At 46.0% G+C, this 18,190-nt stretch overlaps 1 protein-coding gene across 3 annotated transcripts in view; it reads left to right on the top strand.

Annotated features, from left to right (window-relative positions):
- LOC108935883 (protein Wnt-7b) overlaps positions 1 to 18,190 on the top strand; it is a 30,377-nt gene continuing 12,187 nt past the window's right edge. Inside the window, exons 1-2 of one of the 3 annotated variants that reach the window (XM_029252520.1) lie at positions 1 to 391; positions 8,041 to 8,267. In XM_029252520.1, coding sequence (XP_029108353.1) covers positions 321 to 391; positions 8,041 to 8,267 — 298 coding nt within the window. In that variant the 5' untranslated portion in view covers positions 1 to 320. Of the gene's footprint in view, positions 392 to 2,044; positions 2,482 to 2,704; positions 2,713 to 8,040; positions 8,268 to 18,190 lie in introns of those variants that run through there. The other 2 variants (XM_018754848.1, XM_018754849.1) reach the window with 2 other exon arrangements.

The raw sequence follows: 18,190 nt of genomic DNA on the forward strand, positions 1-18,190 counted from the left end.
GAGCGGCGCACGTGGTGTGGGAGACGCTCGAGAACACGTCCTCCGTGGGAAGGGCGCGCGCTTCTGTCTCACCTGGCTGGGACTCGACACTTAGTAAAACGAGGTAAAAGCGCCGCACTTGTCTTGTAAACAAAGGATTCCGTCTCGCCTCGGCGCCCTGCCCTCCGCTGCGGATCGGACCCGCGGCCCTCGCTCGCCTCATGGAGCCGAAGGAGCCGCGCAGGTTGCGCGCACCGCGAGGACGCGCGCAGCGTGGAACGCGCGCCCACGCGTGACCTCGCCTGCGCCGTGGATGGCTCGGACCCGCGGCTCCTGCGATCATGCACACGTCCCTTCGACGGTGGATTCTCTACCTGCTGCTCTGTTTCGGCGTCATCTACTTACGGCTCGGGTGAGTGCGGAACAGCGGCGCGAGGCGGCGTGACATTTCGACCCCGTGCGCTGTGAAATATCGCCGCGTGTCGCCGACTAATAGGGGCAACGTGTGGCGTTGGGTTTAAAGCTCAGGTCGTAACCATAAGGCTCCACGGTCGAATCCCACTCCTGCTGTAGTACCGCTTATCGAGGTGTTCACCCTGAATACACTGCTGATACCCTTTATCAAAGTATTTAACAAGGTATTTAGGCGTGCACTGATAATATCCAGCTGCACACATGGCTAAAGCGTTACAAGCTGCCTAATTTACCATGGTAAGTCAGCCTGGAGCAATCGGTCACCTAAAAAAAAAGGAAATACTGCGACTAATAATAAAAATAATAATAACTAGAGATGTTCCCAGGTAACAAATATTATGAAGCAGGCAGGTGTTGGTACCTGTGACCATGATATCATATGTGCAGCTCGCGCGCGTTTCGTGTTTATTATTATGATTCCCCCCCAACCACCCCGTCCTACTGAGGGGCCTGGCGCGAGCTGGCTGTTTGCCCGCACTTTTGCAAAGAAAATAAAACATCTCATTACCCTTCCAAGTCCCCCTTTTCTCATCGAACTTCGCTGCTTTATGCTTTGTTTACCCTCCCCAGATCCCTCATGCACAGTCTGAGCCCGAGTGGTATTTCCACATTCCTTAACCACAAAGCTGCACCTGTGTGGCCCGGTACCACTTCCCCCGATTCCTCCCTCGAATGACAGTTTCACCGCCGGAGAAAATCAATATTATTTAAGTACTAAGTGCAAACGAAAATCTTAGTCATTTTTTTTTTTGTTTACTAGTACAAAATGTACAGTTTCGTGTTTTTTTTCTTATATAAGGTACAGTAAAATTTTTATTCGTAAAGTTACGCAACAGGGCCGCCCATTCTTCGTAATGCAATATATTGTGTGGGAATGTAAATGATAATTTTTCCCACTCTTTATTCATTGTTCTTAAATTGCACGTCTCCCCATGATGAACGCGCGCTGCTCGGCTGCCAGGTGTTAAGGTGATAACATAAGTGCGCAGATTATATTATTTACATTTCACCACCGAAATATTCTTGTATCCATTTAAACAAGCTGGACTTAGTTTTCGCGCTTTTTTGCACGTTTACATTTTCCCCACCAAATCTCGCATTAGCGCGTGAAGCCAGTGCTGTTTCCGCGGGATGGGGTGTGACACGTGTGTTCTGGGACAGCGCGTCTCAGCCAAGGGGGAAAGGGCGTAAGGTGAGGTGTCACACACTTTGGTGTGTGTGCGTGTGGTGTCGGGCCACAGTGGCACTAGAGGGGCTGCGCGCAGTGTCTCTGCCCTTTCCTGTCCCCGTGTGCCACCGTCCCCTTCTGTGGGAGTTAGGAGTGTGTTTTCAGTGCTCCCCACAGCATCCCACTCCAGCTTCTCGAAAATGACCATATATTCACGTGAGACATCCCGTGTTCCCACACACAGTGAGTGTCACACACGCTCAATTTGTTGTGCGTGATCACAAAAAAGTCCTCTCCGTCCCCTGGCGATCATCGCCGTGCCCGTGGACACTTTCCCCGTGGACCTGTTAACGCGTGGCTCCATCACGTGAGCGAGCAGTGGCGGTCGCGCGCGTGGATGTGGCCGTGGCAGTGTGCCGTCGTGCCGCGTGCTCCCCGAGTGGGCGGATTGCAGCTGCTCTCTGCCCAATGGCAGCCTCCTCTCTTATAAGAGCGCAGGAAAGGCGCTTCTCCGTCGCCCGAAATCCTCGAAACCATCATCCTCATCCTCATTCTCAGCCTCCTCCTCGGCATCGTCATCGGTAGCAGCATCAGCACTCGGGCTGCAGAGCCGCACTCCGCACGAGCCTCCGGCGCCGAGACATGAGAGGCGCGGCGCGGCGCGCGCACCTCCACATCTGCGCCGAGGCGCGAGGGGACTGGTGAAGCGCGGCGCGAGCGAGGGATCCCCGAGCGAAGGAGAGCGAGCGGGACGCGGCCCGTTTGCTGGATGCCACCATGATCATCTTGTCGTGGCGCAGCGTGCTGCTGTCCGTGTACTACCCGCAGATCTTCCTCATCCTCACGAGCGGCAGCTACCTGTGAGTGCACGCGACGCGCGCGACACGCCCGCACCTCCTCCGGCACGTGTGCCTCCGGGGAAGCCCGCGCTCGCACCTGGGCAGAACAGTAGGGCGACGACAGCGTTAATAGCTACCGATTCACGAGAAGCGCGTGCGCGACGCGGCATTAAAAAAAACCGCCACCAGCGCGGCGACTTTACCTGCGCGTGGACAGCAAGTACATGTCACGTGCAGCGGCGCCGGAAAAATGTAATGCCTCCCTCGACTGCTTTGGAAATATTTGTGGTGACAATTTGTTCTTTTGGAAGCACTTTTCATTCGCGGCGAATGCGAAGCACGTTTCCGCGTTTTGGTTTTAAAAAGGTCACCATTATTCGGTATTTATGTTACTTTATAATAATAAATTAATGTGACAGTAATGGACTATCATTGCTGCTCTTGGCCGACGCGGAAATTCATTAAGAAATATAATACGGAAAACCATAATTTTATGCATGTCTGGCGGTTATGAAACGACTGAAACTCTGATTTGGGTTGGATAAAGCACACTTTGTTTCTCAGCTCGGGTCAAGGCTTAAATGGGAGTTACTCTGGTGGTATGATTCTGAATATATATATCTGTAGTGTATACTGTAAATATTCATAGTGACGGAGTGAGAGGAGGGCGTCTCCGCGCTCACCGCTCAGTTACCTGTCCGGACGGCATCAGCAGCCCTCATCTGATGTTTGGAGGACTTCGTTGAAAATCACGTCTGCAAGATCTGCTGTTATGAACTGGCACACATCGCATCGTAACCGTTACCGTAACGCCGTCACGGCCTCACTGGAATAAACCGCTCTTTTTTTCGCGCCAACGTGTTTTATGTTCTCCTTTGAAATTATTAGGCTACGGCGTCGGCTCCTCGCGCTTTGTCCGTGCGCCGCGAGCCCGAACTTCGCAGTTCGCTCCGAATGGTGAATGGATGCGGTTCGTGGTGGCCGGTGACGCTGACCGTGAACGTGGCCCCCCACCGTGTTTAGCTTTGGTTTAAACTTTACGAATTACACACCGGTCTTTCTTTTCATCATCAGACCTGTCAGTCACATTCCACTGAATCGGTACACTTCGGGGAAACGCGCCGTTCATCCGTGCGTGGAACGGGAAGGAGCGAGGTTCTTGCTCTCCGCGCGCCGGTGGCGTGCAGGTCGCGTGACGCAGAAGGACGCGGCGGAACGCGGGGACCCGAGTTTGTCTTTCGCGTGCGCCGCCGCAGCTATTTCGGCTCGCGTTTCGAGCGCGCTCCCGAGAAGCTCGCGCGCACAGCTGAAACGCTCACCTGTGAGCCGATGCTGCCCTTCTCAATTGGAGGATCAATCACAAGATTAAAGCCGCATCCTTTGGGTCCGGATCTCGCCGAAAACCACGAGTACAGCCGTTTTTTATAAACTTTGATCCTTAGTTAGTAAAAGCTACTGAACTAAAGTACCTGTATATACAGTAATACATAGTATACCCAGCCAGCCCGGAGCACGTGCTCATAGTGGTTAATACTGTATGCAATTTTAATGTTTTAGAGCAAAATCAGTTTACTAAAGTGCCCCAGTTTTCTGCAATATACATATACTTCACTTGTGCAGATGTACTTCGCTTCAGGGTTTGACTTGATGCGGGGTTTTAGGCATCCTGTTGCCAGTGGTGGATTCAGCAAAACCACAGTACCTGGTGGTTGGTGACATTCATGGTTGAAGTTTAATGAAAGGAAAACAAGCTCAGCGCAGTAGATCAGCGATGTGTTAACTACTGTGGGTCACACAGCAGCAGATCTGCTCCTCTGGGATCCCCTTAGTGGTGCCAGTGCACAATCCTCCCCGCCCAGTTTCTCATCTTCACGATTTGATCATGTCAATCAATCAGCTCAAAGGCCCAACAGAATTTCACCGCAGAGGCTAGACGGGTTGCCGCAGACCTTTTTTTACTGCTCTATTATTATTATTCACTTTAGTTTGGCTGAGATATTGTCCAAAGCTACGTATAACATGGACAATCAACTTCACAATGATTTACCTGTTTGTATAATAGGGTATTCTAACTTTATCAATTCACATTGATCAAGAGTATTAGAACAGAAGTGGGATTTGAGCCCAAAACCTTCAGATTCCAAGGCTATAGCCCCAACCACTACACTGCTTGCACGCCCTCCGAAAATGAACATTCTGCACTGCAGCGGTTTTAACTGCTTGTTTACTGGGTCTTGCTTTTTATATTTTTGAGGGACTACATTCTACGATTTTTAATTCTTCCCAGGGCCATTGGTTGAGTTCTGTGTGTTATCGACATCCTGCTGATTTTGCTTTAGTGCGACATTGCATTTAGCACTGTTTTAACTTTGCAATCATTTCCTTTGGTCTCCTTCCAAATACACAATTACACAAAATAACAGTTATGGTTTTGTAAAACAGAGAAGAAAACTGCATTTTAAATTCACTTTCCAAAGCACTGTTGATACCTGTTATCTTAGCACATTTTGCTTTCACTGTAGTCCATCCCATTTTCTTTCCTGATAAATAGTGCAGCTATTCTGTGTCCTGTGATACAATGCCTGGGTTGAACATTAGACATTGTAAAAATACTGCAAAAGCTGAAGGTGTCCCGAGCAGCAGTGGTGTAAGTTATTCCCTAGTGATGACCTTGTATAAGTAATGTTGACCTCCCCATCCTTTCAGGAAGGACTCAGGCCAGTTTGGCCCGGTGTGTTTTACTGACAGCGGGTGCCCATTCACTCATCTAGATTGACTGCTATTAGAGAGGAGTTGTCCTGCCTTGACCTCTAGCAAGACAGGTACTGTTAGTCCTCGAGTTTCTGTGAAAATGAAAATAGGATGAAGTACAGAAGAGAGACAGATACCATAATGTGAAAAAAGTTTAAATGCATTTTTTGTTTTCCATAAAACAAGACTCACTGTATTATACTGCAAAAAATGTGATAAGCAGCAGGGTGATATAATAATTAAAATAAATTTTTCCCCCATAAAGATATAAGTTCTGGGTGGTGCGGTGACACAGCGAGTAGCACTGCTGTCTCACATCGCCTGGGTGGTACGAGAGGACGTGGATTTGATCCCTGCTCAGTCTGTGTGGAGTTTGCATGTTCTACTCGTGTCTGCGTCGGTTTCTTCCGGGTGCTCTGGTTTCCTACCACAGTCCAAAGACATGCTGTTCAGGTTCACCCATAGTGTGTGAGTGTCACAGAGAGAGAGTGTTCCACTGATGTATGGATGAGTGACCCAGTGTAAGTAGTGTATCTCGCAGTGTAAGTCACCTTGGTCAATAAGGTGTGTGGGCTGATAACACTACAGTCGCTTTGGAGAAAAGCGTCTGCTAAATAAAGTAAGAAAGATAGTGGCGAGTGGTTCTAGTAGGAACACTTACATTTACATTTACATTTATTAATTTAACAGACACTTTTCTCCAAAGCGACGTACATCTCAGAAAATACAATGTGTGCATTACATCAGGAGATAGAGAGACAGTTGCAGACGTGTGATTCTTAAGTAAAGTTAGTTTGTTTCTTTCCACTATACGCACCGATGTTGATCACACGAGTGCAGAAGAGGAGAGAGAAGAGTGCAGAACACTTTGTTTATGCGTTTCAAGAAAATCATTTACCTTTATGTACTTTAGTTAGCTACTGTGGAAACTGGATTGTATCAGTGTGAGATCTCAAAGGAGTTGTGCATGCAGCTGTGATGTAAGGAAATAAACCGCAATGACACACAGCTAAACGTATAACGGCAAGGAGTCATTCATCTTTGGAGATGAACCTTCAGAAACATAAACACATGTCTGTCAGCGTTCACTGTGTCGTCTCCCTCATAGCTACACTTGTTTCAGAGACAGATGTTTCTAGAATGTTTGGTGGTGGTGGTGTGTTTGTGTGTGTGTGAGTCTGTGTGTGTGTGTTGGACGTGTGGGAGAGAGGTGTTAAATTAATAAACCTCACTGATATAAATATGTCAAAGTTGGCTGACAGACACAACAAAAGCAACATAATTCTAATGGACAGGATGCCATGGTTGTGTTGGCATGGTACCTAGTAACGTTATTCATTGATGTGAATTTAATTACATTTATTCGTTGAGCAGACACTTTTCTCCAAAGCGACGTACATCTCTGCGAACAATACAAAACGTGCATCACACCAAGAGGAGGAGATATTTGGATGCAGACACATGATTCTTCAATATAGTCAATTTTTTTTTTTTCTGTGTGAAATTAATATATGTCTTTAATAATATTGCTTGTTATTTGTTAATTTCGCTGACACCTTTCTCCACTACAACTTAGAAGGAACGATCTGTACTAAGCCACTTGCAATTATTTACCCATATATATAAGGCAGAGTTTTTTCTTTATTGGAGCAATTTAGGGTCAGTACCTTTCTTAAGGGTACAATAGCAGGCAGCGGGGTTCGAACGTGGAGCTCTCAATTGCCAGGTGACATCTCTAACTAATGCACAATTTGCTGCCCCTCTATTTGAATTAGAACTCAGACTGCAGTCCAAGTGCATCAGTAGGGCTAATTTAATGCTCCTTTTCTTTACCTAACAGCTATGGGCTGCATTTCACAGAAAGGGAAGAATGCTTCCTTTTATCCGTGAGTGAAAAGAAAAGCATGGTTCATAGATGACATCAGTAAGAGATGTACTCACCAGGGCCACCAAGACCACGATTTCTGCCCAATGGATCACATTTCTGGCTGTAACTGGTCAGTGGTCAAGTGCCTGGTTGTTGCAAATGAACCCCAAAAGGTGGTGATGGACCACCTTCAGAACATGCAGGCAGTTCTGAAGCCAGATCGGACTCTATTAAGAAGAGAGAGCCAGAGAGGTCTGACGATGCAGTGTTATTTATGGGGAGGTTGTTATGCCACACGTGCACTATAAACACATAAATCTTAAATTACAAAGGATAACATTTTTGTGTAAGGTTTTGGTCGAGAAATGAACCACGTCTGAATTTGAGAAGCACAATTACAAATGAGAAAAAAGTGCACTCGGCGCAGCTCCAGCTGTGCATGGAAATAATTCCGGCAGCGTTACCTAACTGTTAGAGCAAAAACCTCAGGCCGTTTCGCAGTGTCACTTGCCAAGCCAACATGGAGAGGTATTGCTCATGTAAATAAATAAAATATCTTTTCCTTTTCGTATGGCCCATGTGTTTTCACATGTGTTTTCTGAGTTATTCTCTAAAGTGGGTTGCAGACATCTTGGTAGTTCTCCACTGAGCGTTGGTGTCTTTTCCAAATAAAAGAAATTCTATAGAAACAGTGGAAGATGACCATTCCAGTTTGAAGATATGGTGCAACCTGGTTTTCTACTCCCTTGCGTCCTCATGTTAGTAAACTGCTAAATTTCATGCACTGCGGTACGTTTCCTGTAGAACGTGCTTATGTGTGTATAATCTGAAAAGGCACATAAATGGATTTGAGAGCATCAGTAGAAGTGACATGGTAGAGATCCCAGCGTTTGCAGCTATTTTAGTGATGGGAATGATGGTAGATCTAATTCCAGTTGGTGATCTCCCTTGGTTCTCCCTAGGGCCCTGTCCTCTGTGGTGGCCTTGGGTGCCAACATCATCTGCAACAAGATCCCAGGCTTGGCCCCCCGGCAGCGCGCCATCTGCCAGAGCCGCCCTGACGCCATCATCATCATCGGTGAGGGTGCGCAGCTGGGGATCAATGAATGTCAGTACCAGTTTCGCTACGGTCGCTGGAACTGCTCAGCCTTGGGCGAGAAGACTGTCTTTGGCCAGGAGCTCCGAGTAGGTGAGTCTGCCAGCCAGTTTCCTGCTGACCTGCGTAGCTAAGCATAGCCTGGTGGTAGCAGGTAGCGCAATGGATAGAGCTACTGCCGTTGGGCTCAGTGGTTGCAGGTTTAAATCCCACACCCAACTGCAGTACTCTCGAGTAAGGTACTTGACAATTAAGGTAGTTGATCCACTAAAAATTGCCCAGCTCTGTAAATGGGTAAATAATTCTAAATCACTTTGAATAAACGTATCAATTAAGTAAGTAAATATATGCAAGGAACTCTGCACTTGGAGTTGGACTTAGGGTTGCACAAACTTAGCTCCACAAGAAGGGCCTTAATAATGCCTTTCAAACAACTGGATGTTCCTTCCATGTCTAGTAGAACCAGTGCCATCTATGAAGAATAACAGGAGCGGCACATATTAAACCACATACAAAACCTCATTTGCATACAGTCCGGATTTGGCTGCCTTCCTATAGGTTGTGCTGTGAATATCAAAGTAACTAAGCGCTATGCAAACATTGAATGGACGTTTTCTCGGAGCAGTTCGGAATATTCTGCTCCTGGCACATGGCGTGGTCCACGCTGTGTTCCGTGTTTGGTTAGCTGCGTGCCATGCATTGCCGGCTGTACCAGAGTTACAAAATGACCATCTGAAAATGCAAATGGGGAAAATAAGCAGCCTTGGAAAAAGGACACTTCTGGCGAGGTTGATTGGAGTTCTGCGGAGGACCCGGAGGCCTGGTCCTTGTCTTCTTTGCCCTGTCGTGTCCACGTCGAGTTCATGTTTGCAGACTGCGGATATGCAAGACAGCGGAGACGCCGAGCTGCTGCCATCATTTAAATTCACACGCGGCGGAGCTGCTCCCTGGGAAGCAGGATTTAAAGCAGACTTGGATAAATAGCCTTTTCACGGAATTGCTTTGTTGCTCTCAAAATGCGGTTTGCTTGTGTGTTTAATCCAATAACTCTGCAAACAATCACTGGTTTTTCGGAACGGCCGACTGTTACGTTCAATTACTTCGGCGGCCTTTTGTCGTGTCACACAAGGCGTGTTTTGCTTGCGAATTTGCTTCCCTTCCTTGCTGCCTTCTGGATCGATCTTTTCCAGGAAATGTCTGCGTTTTAAGGGGGGCGCAGTGGCGCAGTGGCGCAGTGGGTTGGACCAGGTCCTGCTCTCCAGTGGGTCTGGGGTTCAAGTCCCGCTTGGGGTGCCTTGTGATGGACTGGTGTCCCGTTCTGGGTGTGTCCCCTCCCCCTCCGGCCTTACGCGCTAAGTTGCCAGGTAGGCTCCAGTTGCCCGTGACCCTGTATGGGACAAGCGGTTCAGAAAATGTGTGTGTGTGTCTGTCTGTCTGTCTGTGTTTTAAAATAAGATGGATAATTCTGTGAGACAGATGACTCTACCTCTGTCATGGCTCAACTCTCAGCTTGGGGAAGTTTTGGGGTTTAAATTAAAATCTGGGAGGTTTTATATTGAAGTTTGTCTGTCATTGAACAGCAACAAGTTGACTGGAAAAAATGAAAATCGGATGTGAAATTTTAAGCGTCCAAAGGGTTCGGTTGCAGCCGAGAGTTTCCCGTCGCCGCTATGGAAGGCGCACACCGATTATGGGAATAAACTATTGCTAGATAGATCAGAACATTGCAAATGTTCAAACAAACATACAAACTATTTTCAACAGCTTAAACATACAAACTGTATTTTCTATGAGATGTACGTCTTCGGGGGTCTGGGGTTCGAGTCCCGCTTAGGGTGCCTTGTGGCGGACTGGCGTCCCGTCCTGGGTGTGTCCCCCTCCCCTTTCGGCCTTACGCCCTGTGTTACCGGGTAGGCTCCGGTTCCCCGTGACCCCATATGGGACAAGCGGTTCTGAAAATGTGTGTGTGTGTGTGTACGTCTTCGGGACAAGCGGTTTCAGACAGTGTGTGTGTGTGTGTGTGTGTGTGTGTGTGTGTGTGTGTGTGTGTGTGTGTGCATCGCTTTGGAGAAAAGTGTCTGCTAAATGAATAAATGTAAATGTAATTGTCAGACCCCAGCAACTGTAGTTTAGATGTGAAAGATGGAGAACGCAGCACTTTCAGAAAACACATCCAGTGGCACAGGGGGGTTAAACTATGAGTCACTCTAGATAAGCAGAAAAATAATAAGCAAAGGTTAATATTTACTGTTGCAAATGATTTCTGTCATGTTATGTGGGGTGAACATGACACAGAAGGTGAAGGTCATACGGGGTTACGCAGGAAGAAGGTCGCAAAAGGTGAAGGTCAAGGAGGGTGAAGAAAACCAAAAACTCCTATTAAAGGAATAACATAGATTAGGCAGTCCAGTCATAAAAGAGATGTCAGAAAAGAGGGGTCAAAATAACGTAACAAGATCATCAAATGACCGTAATAGAAAGTTCAACGAAAACAAGCAACAACCTCACAGCCCAGATGCTTTTTGTTGCCACTTCTTGCTCACGCTTCTCCTTCTTGTACTTTCTGTCTCCCTCCCGCCCTCCCTCGTTTCCCTCCTCGTTTCCCTCCTCGTTTCCCCCCTCTTCCTGCTACTTATCTACCCCTGCTTCCCATCCTCTATGTCTGTCTCTCTCTCCCTCCTTTTTTCTAGTCTTCCAGCTGAGCCAAGCTGGCCCTTTACAGTAAAAGACACAGTCTGTTATTAAAGAGGTAATATCCAGAGTCCATTGAGCTCTCTAAGAGCCAGCTGGGCATCATTAATGAGAACATGTGCTCGCACACCATAATGGACTGCATGAAGTTTCCGTTTTGAAATTACAATAAACAGTTTGGTTAAAGGGTTGCAGCGGACACCTAATTTATACTTGCAACATAAAATATACGGCCTATTAATCATGATTGTTGATCATTTCACGGCTGGAGAGGATACTTTCCAATTCTAAAGGCCTCGTGACAACCATAATAAAATTATTTGTACTTTAATATGCTTGGATGTAGTACAATAAGGCATGTAAGGTCATGGCATGTACCTGTGGGAAATTGCAATGTTCTTGTTAAGACTTGGAAAATCACTTGTAAACAACTGCATAACGTTGTGCAAGTATCTGATTTGCGTCGCAGTTCAGTCCAAGGCTGAAGCGGCCGACTAGTGGCTGCGCGCTGCGGACACCGGGGACTCTAAGGGGTTAACAGTGAGAGAACCGCAAGGCTAATGCTTTCTCTCTGCACTGCCCACTACTCAGATGGGGTTGGTCAAGCTTGGACATGCTGTGTGGAACGACGTTGCCTTTCCAGGAAGATGTAACTTAATAGCTGGGTTATAGAATATTACAGAACCCAAAGCACTTAGATTCAAAGGAAGGATTGTGTTACTGAAATGTTGGCAACTCCATATTTGCATCCATTTTATTCCGTGAATATTAATATATATTTTTAGGCGGGAGTTTGTGAAATTGGTGGAGTTTCTGACTTCTGCTGCTCCTGAATTCCAGGATGGTAGAGGCTTGTCAGAATTATGGATCCAGTGCTCATTACTGCAGTTTTGTTCTTCTGCAGTGCATTGACTCAGGAGTGCAGTGGCTTCCCGAGCCTTTGCAGTAAAAAAGAGAGAAAATACCGTATTAGTTTGAGAAGGGGGTAAAGCTGATTTTGCCGAGTTCTTTAACGGATGTGATTTACGTTGGTTCCGAACACCAGCTCGGTGGCCAAGGACTAATAAAAAGATGTAATAAAGATGTCATTGTTAAAGGGAGCTTGTCACTCATTCTTCTGCATTTACCGTAGTGGTAAAGCGCATGCTGATCATCGTTTGATGCACGTTTTGTGGCACGTGGCTGCACGTGGCACGAGTTTTTCGTGGCTCAACTGTTTCATGGTTACCACAACAGCAATTAATTATTTCACGTGACTGCAGGGCCAGCACTCAAGGCCTGTGGCAGTGCTCTGGACCTCCACATATACAGCAATAAGCAGAGAAAATGAGATAATACAGGTGGTCCTTCACGTACTGTGGGATTCTGTTCTGACGAGCCCACATAAGTGAACAATTGTTAGAAAAATCCCTTTACACGGTATTGTATGAACCATAAGGATTTTTAAACAATTAATATGCGTGAATGCTACGTTGTGCAATGAGATTCTGTTATGCGTTTTCACTAATTTTGCACATTATTCATGCTAAAATAACACTCATATAAAATAAGAATATAAATATAGTGCATTAACTTTGCAATGAAATACAGTACAGGTAGTTATGAATACTGTAATTAATACTGTACAGTATTCATGAATGAATGAATGATGAATACTCGCCTTTTTCGCTTGCTGAAGCATCTTGAAGGGAAGCGAATGAGAAGGATTTGGTACCTTGTTGTAATGCGGCCAGCCTGTGGTATTGTACAGAGGTGGTCGTGGAGCGATCGTCAGTAGACATTGCAACCAAATGCTGGGACTTGAAAGTAATAAAATAAGACCAGTGGGACGGCTGTCATGAGTTGGCGTGGCTGTAAGTCGCGTATGTTGCATCTCGAGGACCATCTGCAACCTGTTAGGCACAGTTGTTCCATTATCAGTTTTTGCCTTAAATTTCCCAACATACTTTTGTATTAAATATTCATCCCCTCAGTCGTGCACTTGTTTGACCTGCACTGTGTTACCTGCAGCTGGTACTGCCCCAGCAGACAGGCCTGAGCGATGGTAGCAAGTCTGACCTCGTGAGCGAAGGCTGGAGAAAGCGCTCCAAGGCACGACTGGTGAAAGGCATGAGAAATGTTCTCACGGCATCCAGCGCTCTACCAGAGCCAGCGGGGGTGCGGAGGGGCGAAGCGTGGGGCGGGATAGGTCCGCTTTATGCGCGCGACTCATTCTCTGACTGCGCGTGTGCATACGCTAGGCGCGGTGCTGACATACCATCCTGACGTACAGCTCCCACGCAGCCTTGGGGGCGAGGAAAGGTGGGGAGGGGGCGTGCTGGCTGCCAGCTGAAGGAAGAGCCTAGCAAACGATCTAAAAGCCAGCAGGTTTGTTGGGAACCACCACCACGAAATAGCTTGCGGACCACGTATGCGTGATCAGGGGGTGAGGATGGAAACTGGAGAACAGCTCATTCCACCAGGGGGGAGGTCAGTGAAAACACTACAGACGGTTGGTCTGCAAGGAGGCGTTATTTAGTAGAGCATCACCATGACATGATGAGCAATGGCTTCGGTACCGTATGGCGTTGTCTTTGTGCTTCTGAATTTTGAAAGCGGCATGCCAGATTTGAAGCATATCTACAAGTTCTTGAAGTGGCACACTTTCATCCGTTTAAATGAGTCAGAAGTGGACCATCAGGGCTTGTTTCCGCATGTTAGTGGAAAAAATTAGCTTTTACAAAAGAGGTTTCGGCTAGAAGGCCGCATGCCAAAACCAAGGCTAGTATTAGTCTTCATATATTAAAGTAAAAATGCAAGTAGTACTGAGAACTTAGCTTGCAAGATAAATAATATTTTTTTATGCTTTACAAAATGCATTCCTCTCTGCTGAATATCTGTGATCTGAAAATGCTGGCATGGAGTGTGATTTACTGCTTTATCTATTCTTTATTTGTTTATGCTTATTACAGCAATTTATTCTCGTCTCCAGATATTTTGTCTGGTACGCTTTGCTTTATCTGCGTTTTGTCATTTGGAGCAGCATGTTAATATTGTAACCACAGCATAAATTGATCAGGGCAGCATTGATTTGCGTGGTTTTGTTGGAGATCCCATAAAAACTGTGGTCGGGCTGTGTGGGCCACAGTCGAAGCCTGGGATGCGTTGCCCCGTCGCCGGCATTCCCGAGGCCTGGCTGCAGGCGCATTCGGGCGCTGGAAGGCCCTGTACCTAACGGGGTAACCCTTAGCAATGCAAATAAAACAGTCCAATTAGCATGAACCCTAATAAGCTGCTGTGGTTAAGGCCAGTTTTTATCCAGCTACAAACATCTGTCTTGCTGTAGCCATTGAAAGAAATAACTGTGAAATGCAGAACTGTACACAACTAGTCGTTATCATTTTTTTTTTTTTTTTTTTTTTACTGTACTTCATAGTCTTGCCAAGGGAAGAAATAGCATTACATTATGATTTGCCATTACTCTCTGTCCAGCTATAGGAGTAACTGCTGTAAGAGAGCCAACGCAACTGTTGGCCTCCAGTGTTGGGGGGGAAGTTCCAGAGGAGTTTGGCTTTTTTTTCCTCAGGGGGATGAAACCAGCCGGTTAGCTGATCAGGCATTAACCTGCTCGTTTGTAAACATCAGCTCACGCTCTTGCCTAACCCCAGAGCCATCGTCAAGGGCTTGAGCTCCCCTAGGCAAGAATCAGCACCCCTTAGACTTCCATGAAGTCGTAAGAAAAAAGATGAATCCCTATCCTGTTGATAATACACACATACCTTGTCAGAATCCCTTGCCACAAAATACCCAGTTTGAACCTAATAATAACTTGCTAATTCTATTATTCAAGTGCATGTATTAAACAGTAAAACTTAAGCTTTGATTTATAATCATTTAGATTCACATCATGATTCATGTAATCATTTCTATTTAGCAATTTTTTGCCAAAAAGACAGATTTAAAATTTCACTCATCCAGCTGTGTTTTTTCAACCTTCCTCATGCTTGGTTTTTGCTGTATTACAGGCAATAATTAAAATGAGAAATATATATTTTCCTCGAAGGGGCAGGTTTGGCTCTTCAGACTGATGATAACACAGACATCTTCTTATTGTCCCCCTGAAACTGATAGTCAGCTAAGTGAGGAAAGTGAACCGGGAGATGAATGGTCGGTAGGGAAGATGCTATAAATTAGCCATGTGTCAGCAATGGGATTGTGACCCTGGGCGGCGGCGGCGCTCGCTCAGCCTACCGTAAATCTTGCTGGAGTGGACAGAGGAATGAAGGGAGCCAGTGCGGTGGAGGACCCATCATCCACCAGGAGCTGGAGCTCTTACTTCGCCCCACACCTTGACTACACGTTCACTCATACAACGAGAATTTGTTTTACAAAATAAACAATCTTTCCGAATTGTATTTCAAAAACTGGACGCGCATTCCTTCTCCCAGCACCTGGAAGACAGCTGTTTAACCCCTTGGGTTTTGTTTGAGACAACTTTCTGTTTTTGGTGTTCCCATCCAAAACTGGACAACCTGCTGTTTTATTTATAAAGCAGTAATGAAACACTGATTATTAGCTGATGTTGTGTTACACCTTGCGAACCAACTTCACTCCTTAATAATTATTGCAAGTTCTGCATTTCTTTTTGGACGTTATGCTTTAGAGACCTCAGTGGCATGAAATGATACCACTTGCATGTGTGTCTGTGTGTGTGTGTGTGTGTGTGTGTGTGTGTGTGTGTGTGCGTGCGTTTGTACTCCTGAATTCTGCATTTCATACTTTTTTTTCTTCAATATAGTCTCACCCATTTATTTCCTATGGTGGTCAGATATGACCAGACATACCATGTCTGTACAAAATATGACTCAGAGGCACAATTCAATGAAACCGGTGTTCATTAATGCGTTCAGATGTTCGGTATGGAGGAGGCCATGAAGTCTTATGGCAGTCAGATAAAAGAAAGCATAATTATGATGGAGAAAAAGTTGCATGTGGGTCAGATTTGATCGGAAGGCAGGCTAAGGGTTAATTTGGGTTTTCGCATTGAGACATTTTGACATAGAGTTTACGTCTTAATACGTACAGAAATTATTCACTCTATAAAATTATTAACGCCTTCAAACATGACTGCATGATCACTTCCCAGAAAGCAGGAGAAAGGCAATTTGCCAGAAGCTGCTGGAGTCTCGGAGATAAAGCAGAGCGACCCCACGCAGAGATGTGTGCCTGGCAGTGGAACGCCAGAGAGCGGACGAGGGGCCTGTATGGAAGCCTGCCTGTGGGGGGCCATGCCAGAATAAACACAAGGGACAGGGGGAGTTATGGAGAAATGGGAGATGTGAAGGCTTATCAGGTAGAACGGAACGTCCCTGGGTGCTTGGGGGCCTGAGCCCTTTGGCCCAATGCTGTTTGCTGTGTCAACGGGCGAACCCAGGATTTCTCACCCTGGCAGGACGGGAGGTGTTATCAGTGTGATCTGTGTCTGTCCGTGTCTATCTCGCTAGGCGAGACTGGGAGGATGCCATCGGATCACTGGATGTCAAAGCCTCTTTGTCTCACCCAGTCTGACAGCGCATCCAGGGCGCTGTGCTTATGCACCATTCACTTGGACCCATCACCACTGCTCAGATAAAAATGGGCACCTGGGTGAACACAAGAGAAATACAGACACTTTATCTGGGCTGGGTGGGGATGGGGCCAGCGATGCCCGCTTCTGTTGCCATGTGACAGACTTTTAATTGACATCTTTCCTAAAAAAGTCTGGATATATTTTTAAGGAGGAACAGACATTAAATGTAAGAATATATAGTCAAAAACTGAGGGTTAGGATTCTCATTGGTAATGTTCATGTTAAATGTGTGAAACAGGTGTTCTCCATAGACACAGGTCCAGTAGGTCCAATGAACACAGTCCACCTTTGTCTTTCTTTTATGATATATTTGTACAGTATACAGACGTCCCCGATTTACGATGGGGTTACATTCCGATAAACCCATCGTAAATCGAAAATATCGTAAGTCGAAAATGCATTTAATACATCTAATCTACCAAACATCATCGCTTCTTATCCTTTTAGATGGTCGAGATTGTCGATTGCGAAATTCCAAGTTCACGTGCGATGGCCATTACGGGCTTGCTGCCTTCATGCTGGGAAGTTATCTTGAGTTTCTCCTCAAGAGTAATTGCCTTCCTCTTCTTCTTCCCACCGGTGGCAGGAGACACAGATGGGCTTTTGTAGACATGATGGATGCACAAAACACAACGTAGATACAGGGGGGTATCCAAAAAAACACCAGCAACACAGAACACTGTAGAGTATCGGTTATATATACTAGTTGCAGACTGGGAGATGTGGATCGCTGCCGCTGCTGTCACGTCCACGCCCGTACCTCAACAGGCAGCACCTGGCTCCAATTGTGCACCTAGCGTTAATCGGAGCATTCGGCGACAAACCATCTCTCAGCCTCTTCTCAGTTGCGGAATCTCATTGAGACAACCATCCCCTCTGTGCCGACGATACTCACCATGTTCCATGTTCCCCTTCGTCCTCATATCCTGTTCTTCGTTCCCTGGCTCCTGACCATTCGCCTCACTTCCCGACTTCGATGATGGATCTTTGCTCTCACCCTGACAACAAGAACACGTCTGATCCTTTGGTTTTAAATAAACGATCCTGCACTTGGGTCCAGCCTCCCCCTGTGTCCTCTGTTTGCCATGACAGCTGCCCAGCGTCACGAAAGAGTATCGTACTGCATATCACTTGCCTGGGAGAAAAATCAAAATTCAAAATTCAAAGTACAGTTTCTACTGAATGCATATTGCTATTGCACCATCCTAAAGTTGAAAAAATCGTTAAGTCGGACCATCGTAACTCGGGACCGTCTGTATAAAGTTATGGCTTATACTGTTATGCAAGTCTTTACTTTTACACTGTTCAACTGTGCTCAACTATATATCAACTGTAATAATTCAACTACTGTATATCAGCTATAATAATTTTTTAAAAAATTAGTTTAATTAATTTTACATGGTTTGAAACAAGGTGACTCATATAGAGATTGCAGTATGTAACCCCATTTTATTCAGAAACGCCTACCCTCCTATCCAACCAGAACATAAACAGTAAGCAACAAAATAAAATGTAGATAGATAGATAGATTTAGAGTTTCTTCTAGTCATTTTGCAGCCCGCCCCACCACAACACAACCCTCCAGCCCTCATACTTCTGTGGAACTATAATACTGGAAACAAGACAGATACTTGTAACCCACATGTAAATATAAAGTGAGGGGTCATGCTGTACAACTCTGGTAAAACAATATGTCGCTCTTGAACAGAACAGATGC

This window comes from Scleropages formosus, chromosome 5, assembly GCF_900964775.1.
Source record: "Scleropages formosus chromosome 5, fSclFor1.1, whole genome shotgun sequence".
Taxonomy (NCBI): Eukaryota; Metazoa; Chordata; class Actinopteri; order Osteoglossiformes; family Osteoglossidae; genus Scleropages; species Scleropages formosus.